The 14,924-nt window shown below is 37.8% G+C and overlaps 1 protein-coding gene across 1 annotated transcript in view; it reads left to right on the forward strand.

The window, feature by feature from the left end:
• The window catches only part of ITPR2 (inositol 1,4,5-trisphosphate receptor type 2), a 467,092-nt gene that overhangs the window by 162,705 nt on the left and 289,463 nt on the right, over positions 1 to 14,924 (forward strand). Inside the window, exon 22 of the mRNA XM_012739535.3 lies at positions 13,269 to 13,462. Within this exon, the coding sequence (XP_012594989.3) occupies positions 13,269 to 13,462 (194 nt within the window). The remainder of the gene's footprint in view (positions 1 to 13,268; positions 13,463 to 14,924) is intronic.

The raw sequence follows: 14,924 nt of genomic DNA on the forward strand, positions 1-14,924 counted from the left end.
AGAGACCGGACTGAAGGAGGAAGAGGAGACCAGACTGGAAGAGGAAGAGAGTGCTAAGTTCTTAATATGCAATATGTCATTCAGACCCCATGAACCATCCTACAAAATAGATATTGTTCTTAACCTTGTTTACAGATGAGGAAGCTAAGGCTTAGAGAAGTTATATAATCTGCCCAAGGTAACACCTTAACTCATGAAACTGAGAATCAAAACCAGGCCTGACTCCAGAGTCTCTGCTTTTAGCTATTATGCAAGTCAGATATCTTCTTTCTGCCTATATGACTGTTCCCACAGCTGCTCCAAAGGTGTCCTCAGGCTGGCCCTGGGGCTGAGCCACAGCTGCTGTCCTGGAGATTTTCAACCCCTCGTCTGGTCTGGTCTCCTCTTCCGGTCTGGTCTTCTCTTCCTCATCCAGCCTCATCTCCTCTTCCTCATCTGGTCTCATCTGTCCTCTTCCTCTCCCTTTTCCAGTCTGGTCTCACCGGTCTGGTCTTCTCTTCCTTGTCTGGTCTCGTCTGATCCGGTCTCCTCCTCCTTGTCGGATCTGGTTTCCTCTTCCTTATCTGGTCTGGTCTCCTTGTCCTGTCTGGTCACCTCTTCCTCATCCATCTCATCTCCTCTTCCTTGTCTGGTCTCATCTGGTCTGGTCTCCTCTTCCTTATATGGTCTCATCTCCTCTTCCTCGTATGGTCTTCTCTTCCTGGAATTTTGAATCCAGGTTTCTTTTATTTTTCTTTTTCTCTCTTCTTCTAAAAAAATCTACAGCTTTACAGCTGATGTTTTTCCTACTATTATTATATGGCTTTCTTTTAAAATTTTGTTTTATTTTTAATGTTTTTAATCGACAAATAATTACTGTACATATTCATGGGGCACACAGTGATGTTTCCATACATATAAAATATAGTGATCAGATCAGGGTAATTAGCATTCCATCATCTCAGACATTTCTCATTTCTTTTTGTTGGGAGCATTCAATATCCTCCTTCTAGCTATTTGTAACTATATAATATATTATTGTTAACTATAGTCATCCTACAGTGCTATAGAACTGTGGTCCTCAACCCCTGGGTTATAGACCGGTACCAGCCTATGGCCTGTTAGAAACCAGGCCACACAGCAGGAGGTGAGCAGCAGGCAAGTGGGTGAAGCTTCATCTGTATTTACTCCCCATCACTCGCATCGACACATAAGCTCTGCCTCCTGTCAGATCAGCGGCAGCATTAGATTCTCATAGGAGCACGAACCCTGCTGTAAACTGCGCATGCGAGGGATCTAGGTTGAGCATGCAACCTAAGAGAATCTAATGCCTGATGATCTGAGGTGGAGCTGAGGTGGTGATACTAGCACTGGGGAGCGGCTGCAAATACAGATTATCATTAGCAGAGAGGTCTGACTGCACAATGAATGTCATGTGCTTGAATCACCCTGAAACCATCCTCCCCCATTCCATACCCTCAGTCCGTGGAAAAATTGTCTTCCACGAAACTGGTCCCTGGTGCCAAAAAGGTTGGGGACTGCTGATAGAGAGCACTAGAACTTATTCCTCCTATCTAGCTGTAATTTTGTGTCCTTTAACAAACCTCTCACTGTCCCTCTCTTCCTCCTACCCTTCCCAGCCTCTGCATCCTCTGCTCTACTTTTTACTTCTATGAGATCAACTTTTTTTAGCTTCTACATACGGGTGCGAACATGTGGTGTTTAACTTTCTGTGCTTAGCTTATTTCACTTAACATAATGTTTTCTAGTTATATTCATGTTGCTATGAATGACAGGATTTCATTCTTTTTTTTTTTTTGACTGAATAGTATTCCATTGTGTATATAACTCATTTTCTTTACCCACCAGTGTGGGCTTGGTGCATTGAAGATAGAGCTCCAGTGCTGGAGAGGTGTGCTGTGGCTGCTGGCCTCCAGAGCAGGGCGCACTCCAGAGGTGGCTCTGGTCTCAGATGGCAGCACCTGCTGCAGCAGCTTGGCTTACAGGCGGTGGGTGGGAATGGGGGTGGGGTGGGGTGTACACCTTGTGCTCCTAATCCGGAGCACTGCAGCTACGTGAATTCCCAGGAGCTCTCCAAATCGGGCTAGGGCTTGCAAGGACTGTGGGTTCTCCTGTTGTGAGGACTGTAGGGGTTTTCTGGCAGGATCTTCTGACCTTTGCCTAAAAGGGGAAGCCCCTTCTGACTGCAGGCAGATCCAATATGGTCAGGGAAGAGGAAGCTGCAGAGGCTGGTGCCTCCCTGCTGCCCTCCTCCTGCTCTTCCAATCACCGCAGGTGCCTCTCTGTTCCCATGTGTCACTCCAGTCAACTATTAGCTGTTTATTCATTGCTTTGGTCCTTTCTTTTGGGGTGGGGGTTGCAAATGCCAGGTGTCTCTAGTCAGCCGTCTTGCTGACCAGTCACCCTCTATACTGCTGTCTTTGTGCATAGATGACTTCCTCATATGCAAGGACTCTGTTTTCTACTTTTTCCAAGATTCCTAAGAAAGTTCAGTATGAAACTTTATGTATTTACTAATGAGTTTTGATTTAGCTTGGTGATTTTTCAGGTCAGATAAAAAAAATTGTTAAACAAAGAATCATTGCTTTATGAAGGGTGATTTGCCTTGCCTCAGAAAAGTTTCAATCGCAGAAGTTTTGCCACCTAAGTGTCTCTTGAAGCTGGATATCCCCCTTCCTTTCCTGCAGTAGATTTCTGATTGTCCTGCCTGACTCTATTTTTGGCTCACTCTCCACATTCGAACATAAGGATCCTTCTAAATCACACGCTCTCCCCCTTGCTTCAGCTCTCAGCATCTCTAGAGAATAATAACGCAGCTCTTTAAATTGGTGCCCAAGGGTCTTCATAATCTGAGTTAGACATCTGTAGCTCCGTCTCTTGCTGTTTCCCCAGTGATATTAAGCCATTTTATCTCCTTAGACACCTTTCTATGAGCTTCTTCTGTATCTCATATATACTTTCATATTTCATTTATCATTAGGAGGAATGTATGTAAGTGACATGCCATATAAACCATGCATGCATTTGAAGGACAAAGATATTTAGACACAGGAATATTCCAATATATAGTTGTGTCTTTCTTTTGTTAATTTTGTGATTATTTTTTATGTCTGTCTTTTCCTGTAGACTTATAAAAGGCATCATGACTCTCAGACTTGCTATTTAGATTATTCAATAATAAAGATTCAGATTTATTGATTGAGAGAATCAAAGTGGGAGGGAAATTACAAAAAAGATTCTATGTCTGGTTCTGTAGGTGACTTGTGCCATGCCTAATATACCACTGTATACCTACTTAGTTTTCAAAAATAATTATTGAGTGAAATGCATTTAATGAATGTGTGTAAATTATATGCTTTATACAAATATGTATGTATTTGAAGCACACTTTTTTTAGACCATAGCATTTCAAATATATGATTGTATTATTATAAACTTTTAGTTTGGCTTTCCAAACTTTAAATGAATGGGAGATAACATAATAAATGTCAGTTTATATTAAAAAAAATTCCTGGTATTTTGTTTCATGATTTTATTTTAGCAATTTTAGTGATTCATGTTATTTCTTTACAGTGATCCTTGATGCACCATCTTAATAGAGTAATATAGTTCAAATATTTACTTTTTTTTTTTTTTGAGACAGAGTCTCACTTTGTTGCCCAGGCTAGAGTGAGTGCCGTGGCATCAGCCTCGCTCACAGCAACCTCAATCTCCTGAGCTCAAGTGATCCTACTGCCTCAGCCTCCCGAGTAGCTGGGACTACAGGCATGCGCCACCTTGCCCGGCTAATTTTTTGTATATATATATTTTTAGTTGGTCAATTAATTTTTTTCTATTTTTAGTAGAGACAGAGTCTCGCTCAGGCTGGTTTTGAACTCCTGACCTTGAGCAATCCGCCTGCCTCGGCCTCCCAGAGTGCTAGGATTACAGGCGTGAGCCACCGCGCCCAGCCCAAATATTTACTTTTTAACTGTGTAGATTAATAAACTTTAGGAGGACTTAATGGGTATATTGCCAATAATTTACATAATATAGTAAGACACAAAGTAACTTTCTTATGGCTATCTCAATGGGGGGGTTTACTCATGTATAATTATAGTACATAAAATTATTTTTATTATACTTTGTAATTAATTTGATTCCATAGAGGCAGAAGACTCTGCTTCTAGGTTTGTCTGTGGTTCTGTGGGATGTGTCAGAAACAGAGTACTATCTATGGTTTTTTGAGTTTTGGTTTCCCAGGTATCATTCAAACAGTGGGTGAAGCATGTCCTGTGGTTTAGTGTGAAGTTCATTCCTATTCTTTCTGCTGTAGGGTAACTCGGAAACCTCTGTAGTTACCCAGGAGTGATACGAATGGGTCTAGGCATTATTCCTGACACCGGGGAAGAGCCACGAACATTGCCTGAGTTAATTGGGCAGGATCAATCCCTATGGATGGCCTCAGAAATAATGAGAACGACTAATGAGGGCCACGTTATCGTAACATTCTCTCTACTACAATTATTTCCTCTAATTATAAATACTACCTGAGCCTCAAAATATGATGCCTTAAGGTGTTAATACACACTGAAATAGGTTCCCCAGTAGTCTCAATTTCTGGTCAAGAGAGTACACCAAGGACCTCCAATAAAACATATTATTGGAACCCAGACATAACAATAAATCTATTAAAGGAACCATGGAAATCATCTATACGATGTATGAACTTCAGATTTTCATACAACACTCATTACAAATGGTCATCTAGCATCTCCTTGGATACCTGGAGTGGCCAAGAGTGTGTTGCTACAAAATGCAGGCCTTTCTCATTTTTCACAGCTCTCATTATTAGGTCTCTTTTGTTAGGTTATCCTAAATATACCTCCCTTTAACTTCCAACAAGCGGCTCTACTTCTGTTCCCTGGAACCACACGGAAATCCAACATCATGTCTGTTCCCCATGTCTGTTCTTTCTATGTTTGGAAATGGCTAGCACATCACCTGCTCTCTTGCTCTCTTGTCTGTAGTTCCTTTAACAGTTCCTTATGATTCTAATCTAATTTTGGCAAGGACAGCTATTTTCTCCTTCATTCTGAACACTTGTGCAATGCAGTCTAGGTGAAAATGAGTGTTTTGGTAATGATGACACAGTATTGATTCCTACTGAACTTGAACTCAACTAAAATTCTAATTTTTTTTCTCTTACATCATATTTTCCATGATCATATACTTGAGTTGGTTGTATTTGGACCTAAGTGTAGTGCTTTTTATATTTTGATTTCACCTGTTGGATTTAACACATTAGTTTTCAACCTATTGATGTGGTTTTGGAATTTGATAGAGTCATTCATTATAGTAGTTATCCTTCCTTGATTCATATTATCTTTGCATTTGAGAAATATTGTCTATGACTTCATCCAAGTCACTGACAAAATACTGATCTGGTCAAGGCAGGAACAAAGTAGCAAAGAATTAGAGGCTCTTCTGTACTTAAACATTGATTAATTAACCAGCACTCTTTGGCTGTAATTATTTAACTGAAATCATACCTGTGAAACTCTATATTAGCCGATGTATGTGTCTGTGGTATAAGGAATCAGAAAATGATTGCTTTTGGTGCTGGGAGTACAGAGGAATGTTAGAATTGAATGAAAGGGCACCAAGGTAGCCTTCTGGGATAATGGCCATGTTCTCTCTCTGATGGGCATGTGGTTTATACAGTATATGCCTTTGTGAGAACTGCTTTAAACCTTTCATTTAAGATCTGCATCTCACTGTAAGTAAATTACATCTACATTATAAAACAGTATGTAAATTCATTTATCACATTATTATCAGCTATTAAGAATTAAAGATCAGTTTTGCAAAGTAATTTTCTTTTTGGGACTCAGAAGGAGCATGTAAATTAAAATCTTGAGGTTTGGAATATTGAAATGACTTTGTCAATATTCGACAGTGATGAAATCCAAAATAAGGTGCAGAACACAGCCACTGTTTTGTATGAATTGCTTTTTCAATTCGTCCTTTGAATAATATTTTTTTTTATTGTGTGGGATGGAAAATACTTTTCTTTTAAGTAGTCTACTTGATATTCAAAAAAAGATGGATAATAACATTACTACACATTCATTATACATGTTTTTGGCCAGTTTTTGTTTTGTTCTGTTTCTAAGCCCTTGGAAACTTGGAATCTGTAAAACAGTCTATTGATACACTGTGTTCAGTGACCATTTGTTTAGAATGAAGAAAATTAGGTATCATATCATATGCTTTGTCCATTATTCTTTATAAATCACTCTTCTGAAGGACATCTCCTTTTAGAGGCGATATTGTTTGTGTGTCAGTCTTGCTTTATGAACTCCCATTATATGATGAAGCCAGGTATTCGTTAATGAGGTGGTGACCACATAATGGAACATAATTATGTGGTCATAGGATGGTGACATGATTTGACAAAGATCATACTTCTCTAATCTAAATCCTCGAATTCATTCAAAGCTTACTGAAAAATTGTCTGTCTTCAGTGAAGCTATTCTTCACTCCCCTTACTCTAAGATAAGGTGAATTTGTTTAATGATTTTTCTGCATCAGTTATGATGATCATATGGTCTTTGTTTTTGCTTCTGTTTATGTGGTGAATAACATTTATTGATTTATGTATGTTGGACCATCCTTGCATTCCTGGGATGAAGCCCACTTGGTCATGATATATTATTTTTTTGATGTACTGTTGAATTTGGTTTACTAATATTTTATTGAGGATTTTTGCATCTATATGCATAAGGGATATTGGTCTGTAGTTTTCTTTTTTTTGTTATTTCCTTTTCTGGCTTTGGTATCAAGGTGATACTGGCTTTGTAGAATGAGTTGGGGAGGATTCCCTCTTTCTTGATGTTATGGAATAATTTCTGCAGTATGGGTACCAGCTCTTCTTTGTAGGTCTGGTAAAATTTGGCTGTGAAACCATCTGGTCCAGGGCTTGTTTTTGTTAGAAGATTTTTGATTACTGCTTCAATCTTGGTGCTCCTTATTGGTCTGTTCAGGAGTTCTATTTCTTCCTGGTTGAGTCTTGGGAGGTTGTGTGTTTTCAGGAATTTGTCCATTTCTTCTATCTTTTCAGGTTTATATACATAGAGATTTTCATAGTATTCACAGATGATATTTTGTATTTCTTTGGTGTCAGTTGTAATATCTCCTTTTTCATTCCTGATTGATCTAATTTGGGTCCTTTCTCTTCTATTCCTGGTTAATCTAGCAAAATTTTTTATCAATTTTACTTATCTTTTCGAAGAATCAATTTTTTGTTTCATTGATCCTTTTTTTGTAATTTTCTATTTTGTTTACTTCTGCCCTGACCTTAGTTATTTCTTTTTTTTCTGTTGGCTTTGTGTTTGGTTTACTCTTTCTTTTCTAGTTCCTTGAGATGGGTCATTAGATTATTAATTTGTGATCTATCTTTTTGATGTAGGCATTTAAGCCTATGAATTTTCCCCTTAGGACTGCTTTAGGTGAATCCCATAGATTTTGGTAGTTTGTGTCCCTTTTGTCATTCAGAATGGATAAAAGAATTAAATGTCAGGCATGAAACCATAAGAATTCTAGATGAAAATGTAGGAAAAACTCTTCTAGATATCAGCCTACACAAAGAATTAATGAAAAAGACCCCAGTGGCAATTGCAGCAACAACAAAAATAAATAAATGGGACTTGATTAAATTAAAACGCTTCTGTATAGCTAAGGAAATAATCAGTAGAGCAAATAGACAACTTACAGAATGGGAGAAAATACTTGCAAACTTTACATTCAATAAAAAGCTAATAACCAGAATCTACAAAGAACTCAAGCAAGTCAGCAAGAAACAAACAAACAACCCCATTTAAAAGTGGGCTCAAGATAGGAACAGAAGATTTTCAAAAGAAAATAGAAAAATGGCCAATAAACATAGGAAAAAAAGCTCAACATCACTAATCATCAGGCAAATGCAAATTAAAACCCCAATAAAATATCACTGTACCCGTGTTAGAGTGGCTTTTATTAAAAAGTCACAAAAAAAATACATGCTGATGTGGATGCAGAGAGAAACGAACGCTTATACACTGTGGATGGGACTGCAAATTAGCACAGCCTCTATGGAAAACACTATAGAGATTCCTCAAAGAACTAAAAGTAGACCTATCATTTGATTCAGCAATTCTACTATTTGGTATTTACTCAAAAGAAAATAAGTAGTTTTATCAAAAAGACATCTGCACTTGAATGTTTAATACAGCACAATTCACAATTGCCAAGATGTGGAATCAACCTGAGTGCCCATCAATTCCTAAGTGGATTAACAAAATGTGGTATATGTATAGCATGGAATGCTACTCTGCCATGAAGAAGGACAAATTGATACCTTTTGCAACAATTTGAATGGGACCGGAAACCATTATCCTAAGAGAAGTGTCTACATAATGGAAAAACAAACACCAGATGTACTCGCTATTAAATTGAAACTAACCGATGAGCACACATGTGTGCAGAGAGAAGTAAAACTCAGTGGAAATCAAGCATGGTGGAGGGGGAAGAAGGGGATGAATGAAAACCTATCCATAGTGTGCAATGAACACTATCTGGGTGATGGACACACTTATAGCCCTGACTTAAGCTTTACAAAAGTGATCCGTGTAACCAAAAACACTTGTATCCCTGTAATATTTTGAAATTTTAAAAAATACAAAAAAAGGATAAAAAAATTGGAATTTTTTTTTTTCCTTTCTGTAATTACATTTAATAGGCTTTCTGAGCTCTGGTATAAAATTTTTGGAATTATAAAGTCTGTTATTGAAGCAACATGGTGTGGGGGAAAAAGATGATTCATGGTGACATCAGTTGACCTGTATTTGAGACTTGGCCACTTTTTGGCTATGTAAAGTGGGTGGGTCCTCTAACCCCACCCTGCTGTGAGGATCAGTCAAGGTGAAGGCTGTATGTGGCCTGTAAAGTACATGACATGCTGTTGATAGAGGCAGGTTTCATTATTTTTCCTTATCTCATTGGTATCTATTTTATTCATTTTCTTTTCCTTTTAATAAATATGTTTTTAAGTAACATGAAGGTATATGTGCTTTTTTGAGAAATCCTGGAGGGTATAAAGAACAGCAAGCAAAAACTGAACTTGAAGGATGGAGTACCTTTGAGATCCATTTTTATATAAAGCTTATTTTAAAAAAGTCATCCCCTTCTTAATAGTTTATTTATCCAATCTTTTTTTTCTTCCATTCATGCATTAATTTAACAAACATTCCTTAGGCGAGTGCTATGCACCAGGCACTATTCCAGATGATAGAAATAGAGCAGTACACCAGGCAGAATACCTGTCTTCGTGGAACCTAGGTTCTTTTATTTTGCTGGGGAGAGAGAATACAATAAATACACAAACAAATGTATATAATAGGATGCGAGAGAGTGCTAAACCATGACCAAAACATAGAGCGGGTGGGTGCATGGATGGAGAGCGATGGCAGTTCTTGAAGAGGGTGGCCAGAAGAGGTCTACCTGAAGAGCTGACCTTGCGTCACCAATCAGAAAGCAGTGAGGGAGCAAGCCATGTCACCATGGGGGCAAGAGAATACCAGACAGAGGGATAGTGAGTTCACTTCAGGGACTTGGAGTATATGGAATAAAAACCCTATGCAAACTAGATATCTAGCTCTCCAAGACACTGTGATCTAAGTTGGAACTGAGAGTGCTGGTTATATAATTGTCTTCTCAGGGTGTTCAGTCTTGATCTTCCATTTAATCCAAGTTGGTAGCATATTACCTATTACTCTATTATCACTACCTTAATTAAGACTTTGATCTTATGCTAATGTTTTTGTTTTCTTCGCATATGGAAAAGTCCAGTTTTAACCCAGACCCTCAGCCACTGGGAGGAAGCACTGCTCCAGAGAATGTTTGAAATAGAAAAATGCTCTAGTTCTAGAGATGTAGGTGTTTTCCAGTAAGTGGAAGTGGATTAAGGAGCTGCTAAGCTGGGATGGGAACTAGGAAGCCTTCCCTGAGTCATGTCTTTATAGTTTAACATCATTCTGTTTCAAATGAATTATTACAGCAGCAGATGCATTTATTCAAACCCAACTATAAAATGTATTTCAGGGAAAATAACAATGGTTTTTGGATTATCCATTTTTGGCTTCTATTATTATAAAACATTGAGCTGACTTTACTTGTCACAGAACAATTAAATTACTGTGAATGATTATTCCCAGAACTCTTCTAATCGAATATGTCTATTATCTCTTATAAATGCTGAGAATGTTTCAGAAATGTCTATCTGAAATCTAAACAACAGAAGAATTCAAATTAATCATTTTTGTGTGTTCATAGAGAAAAGGATATTCTAATAGGATAATAAAGATGAAAATAAAAAAATAAATACCAACAGACTTAAGATACATTTCAATCAAGATTCTGTTAAATTCTTATACCTTGTATAAATCCTATTAATGATTGTTGAACCCGATTGTGTGATCTCAACAATAAATTGACTTCTGAATAGGGAAAAATTAAATTATGGTCAACACAGGTTTAGTGTTATATAAATTCCTTATTGCTTTTCACTTCCTTGAAATGATAATAGAAATTTGGTTTATTGAAACAATCAAAGAAACAAAGCAGTATATTCCTAACCCAGTCACCACTCTCAGTATGCATTTCCTATTCCTGTCTTACTTTTGGATTTTTCTACTGAGGGGAGAATTTGAGTTAGTAAAAATATCTACACAATCATATAATGAAAGAACCCGAAAAGCCCATATGTCATTCTTTCTAAGCAATTCCTTCCTTCTTACTTTTGACTTGTGACTCTCAGTTTCCCAAATCATCTCAATACACTTTACACATAAATCTAAACCCTGGCTTCTGGGTTAATACAAAAAAAACCAAAACATAGAAAAGCTGCATTTGTAGGGATTAGATTATTAAAAGAATTTATATTGCACTAATAATACAGTAGCCTTTTCACTGAAAACATTTTAGTCAACATTAACGAATTATGCTTGAGAAGAGAAAGTCTTGTTTTGAAATGTCGAAGATTGATCATCTCTGATTTATCCCAGTAGTCTAGAATTAGAATTTTTTCTGAGGAAAAATGGATACTGGAAGTTTTGCACATCTGTGATTTATGTAGTGTTTGACTTTATGTTTTTCGAGTTACAATAGTTTACAATTTAAGCACTTCTCATCACCACCAAGCAAATTCAGAAAATACAGCACCTTTTAATTTGAGCCCCCTGGGTTTGGCCATACATGGAAATGTCAGGACAGTTATGTGACGACCACGTCCCACAGGCATCTGAGGATGTGGTATGAACAGATGAACCCCTCGGTTTCATTGACAACATGTGTTACATGCTATTATGGTTCTGGCCGCTAGAGTTTAATTTCTTGGTGACAGGATCTATATTTGGGGGGGGAAAGAATTGTCTGGGCTAACTTTCTGTGTAAGAATCACTTGGATTAAATGATGATTTTCCATGCAAATCTAAATAAGATGCAGACACCGCGGGTGCCAAGGATTTCTGTGTGGATCAAGGGTAAGAATAACAAACGAGGCTGTTCTGTGTTAGTGGTGAGAAAGCATCTCTTGGAGGCTAACACATACACATACTCAAATCAAGCCTTGGATAAATGTGCTGGTTGAACTTCGACAGCTCGAAACCATTGCCAACAACCAGATGTGCAACCCTGCAATCCATGTAGCAAACGGTGGGAGGGATTTGGATATACGCAATTGCTCTGATTGTTGGAGAACCACAGACATTGAAGCATTCTGCCTCGAGGTTGTTCTGATAGAAGAAAGGGTCTGTCTCAAATCTTTTCGCCTCAACTTTGTCTAAACTTGGGAATTACCTTGATATATAACTTTTTTCTTATCCTCTTGTTTGGCTTATGCATGTAGCAATAAAACAAAAGGTCTCAGACCTTCTAAATGAAAACTCAAGTGAATTTCTGCCTAGAATATGCTGCTTTAGAAAAAAAAGTGTTACCTTTTTTTGTGTACTCTGGGATTTGTACTATTGGAGCACCACCCTCTTTACTTATACTGATTTCCTGTATAGCTAAGAGAATGAATTTTAAAAGGCATTTCATCTTTTGTGCAATACAACGTACAAATAATAGTAGTTACCAGTGGCTTGATGATAATTCTGATCAGGACCATCCAGATTCTCTTGAGTCGTCTTTTAAATATTTTCTTTCCCTTTATCTGTTTGGCTTTCGATCCTGTAGGTATTCCCACAGTTTATATTCTTCTCTTAGAGCTGAGAGTTTTATCTCATCCTAGTTTATTTCCATTTCCCTTTCTCTTGGTTTACACCCCGACACACTTAGGGAAAGGAACATTTTTTTTGCTGGATTCTTAGGCCTTTGCCTGAGGCAAAGCTTCACGAACACCCACGAAGCAAAGACCACTGTTGAGAAAGGAAAGTAAATAATAATGCTTTGGGATCTGTGTTGCTTATTGTAGGAACTTAGAAGTGAGAAACGGCAGTTAGGCTGGAGACCGTACATTGTAGTGTCAGGAGGATCCTTTGATACAACCATCTGTGTTCAGTGTGTAAGGGTCGTGCAATTTTATCCACAATCGAGAAGCCAAATTCAGGAGAAGACACAGAGAGTGGTCTCTCCTTGAAAATGATCATGTCTGTCACCAGCTTGTTTTTTGTAATGACCTCAAACATTATTGCTTTTGGTGGATTTGGAATAATGGTTTTCTATTCAAGTTGGATGAAGTCGTAGTGAGCATCTTGGCTAACACATGCTTCTTCCACAGATGAGACTTTCGTTTTCTTAAAGTTGTAACGGTCCTCCTCACAAGCTCTTTTTATATGTCTTGCAAAAGGAAAGCCAAAAAGTCTTTGGTCTGAGGATAGGGTTACAACGCTGGAATTCAGCATCTACATGTTTTCACGCCATCCTTGTATATACCCATTTGCAACTCACTTTGTCTTTGTGATTAATAACCTTTCATTTGCATTATTGTAAAAGTTACGGTCTACTGGTGTGATGGTTGGTGTCACATACTATGGAAGTAAACTTCCATTTTAAAAATCTACCATCTTGAAATGTGCCTGCAATGTCTTAACTTTATGTACAAAGAAAGAGCCAGAGCAGTACTGATGCTCTTCTTTCCTCTCTTAATGCTTTGCCTGTCTTGTTTTTGGTCTGGTTGTGATGAACTGAATATTACAGCTACGTTTCTCCAGGTGTTGTGTGGGTCGACTGATGGCCTTTTCTCACTGCAGGGAACAATGTCATGAGGACCATCCACGGGGTGGGAGAGATGATGACCCAGATGGTGCTCAGTAGAGGCTCCATCTTCCCCATGAGCGTGCCGGACGTGCAGCCCAGCATCGTCCCGAGCAAGCAGGGCAGCCCCGCTGAGCACGAGGATGTGACCGTGATGGACACTAAGCTGAAGATTATCGAGATCTTGCAGGTGTGTCACACGATAGACACTAAGTGACAAAGACGTAATTTTGCTTGTTGGTTTAACTTCACACATGGTTTGTCCCAAATCACTAAGCAAATATTCTGAAATACTATTGATCTAATTTTATTTCTTTAAAGTTAATGGCAAGCCTGGTAAGAAATCTCACAGAGATGCTATTAACATATGAATCACATTTATTCACTTTCATTAAATACACTAATGATATTATCTAACACATGTGGGGTGATTTGAGGTTGCTCAAACTGCTTTCACAGGTATTTTTTTTTTCATTTAGTATTGACCCTGATTGAATTTTACTTTCATTTAGGGAGGGTTTCAGAGGAGGCAACATTAATGATTAAATTCCAACTCGTTTTCCCGTTTTTAACGGAATTGCTCATATGATTCTGTGTATCCAGATTTATTGTTATAGCAAGAAACTCAAATAAAATTTTATTTATTATTTAAAACGTTGTTAGTCATTGGTTTTAGTATTTTATATGTGACTTTCTCTCTTTGTGTTTTTGTTTCCAAGAGACTAGGAATAATTTATAAAATATAACCTAGTCTAATACCTAGATCTATGAATTTAAAGGAGATAAATTACTGTTTCATGCCCACTGTTTTATTGAATAAACTTTTCATTACTGTAGCTGTGAATTCTTAGTGCTTTTTTATTTAAGTTTGGAAGGCAGTTTTATGATGCCTTAATTATAGTATTTATTCCAGATTTGGAGAATGGAGTTTGGAGTTTTCAAGTATCTATTAAAATTTTGGATATGGTTTACTATGTCTTTTACCATAATTTAATGTATACTGAGCTACCAGAAGTGGGTTAGTAGTCCTGGAAAGGTCTGTATATTTTTCATTTAAAGTAATTAGATTTATAATCATAAAAGGTTTCACAGTTCCTCTAGGAATTACAAAGGCTGAATCCTGAGAAATATTGGCAGGCATCCCAATGCTGTGTTCATGACCCTGAAAAATCACTTAAAGTTTTCCTCTTCTTAAACTGAGAAAGGTAGCAGTCACCTGACCCGCGGACCTAATGAGCCCCCAGCTTAACATCATCCTACCCATGGGACAACCTCTAAAATACATGACCTCATTTTAGCCCACAGTAACAGAAAAGGAGAATTAAAAAAAAAAAAAAACTCAAACAGCTAAGAAATGATGAGATGGAGATTCTGTGGCACAGCAGTCTAGGGCTGATTCGTTTTTGCTGCCTCTTTTGGGATCTTTATATATTCTCCTTGAACCTCTGTTCATGCTCTGATTTTTGCGTCCCTGTGTCTGGGTCAGCTTCACTGTGCCCATGTGCTGCTTCTTGGATGTGTTCCTTTCTTGGAACATCTCTTCAAGAATTTCTTTGTAGCCATGCTCCTTGGCAGGTCTTCTGCTTGCTGGCAGCTCTTCTCTTTCTGGGTCTTCTCCTCTTATTCCCATCACTTTGTGTGTCTCTTTCGGT

Source organism: Microcebus murinus, chromosome 10 (genome assembly GCF_040939455.1).
Source record: "Microcebus murinus isolate Inina chromosome 10, M.murinus_Inina_mat1.0, whole genome shotgun sequence".
Classification (NCBI taxonomy): domain Eukaryota; kingdom Metazoa; phylum Chordata; class Mammalia; order Primates; family Cheirogaleidae; genus Microcebus; species Microcebus murinus.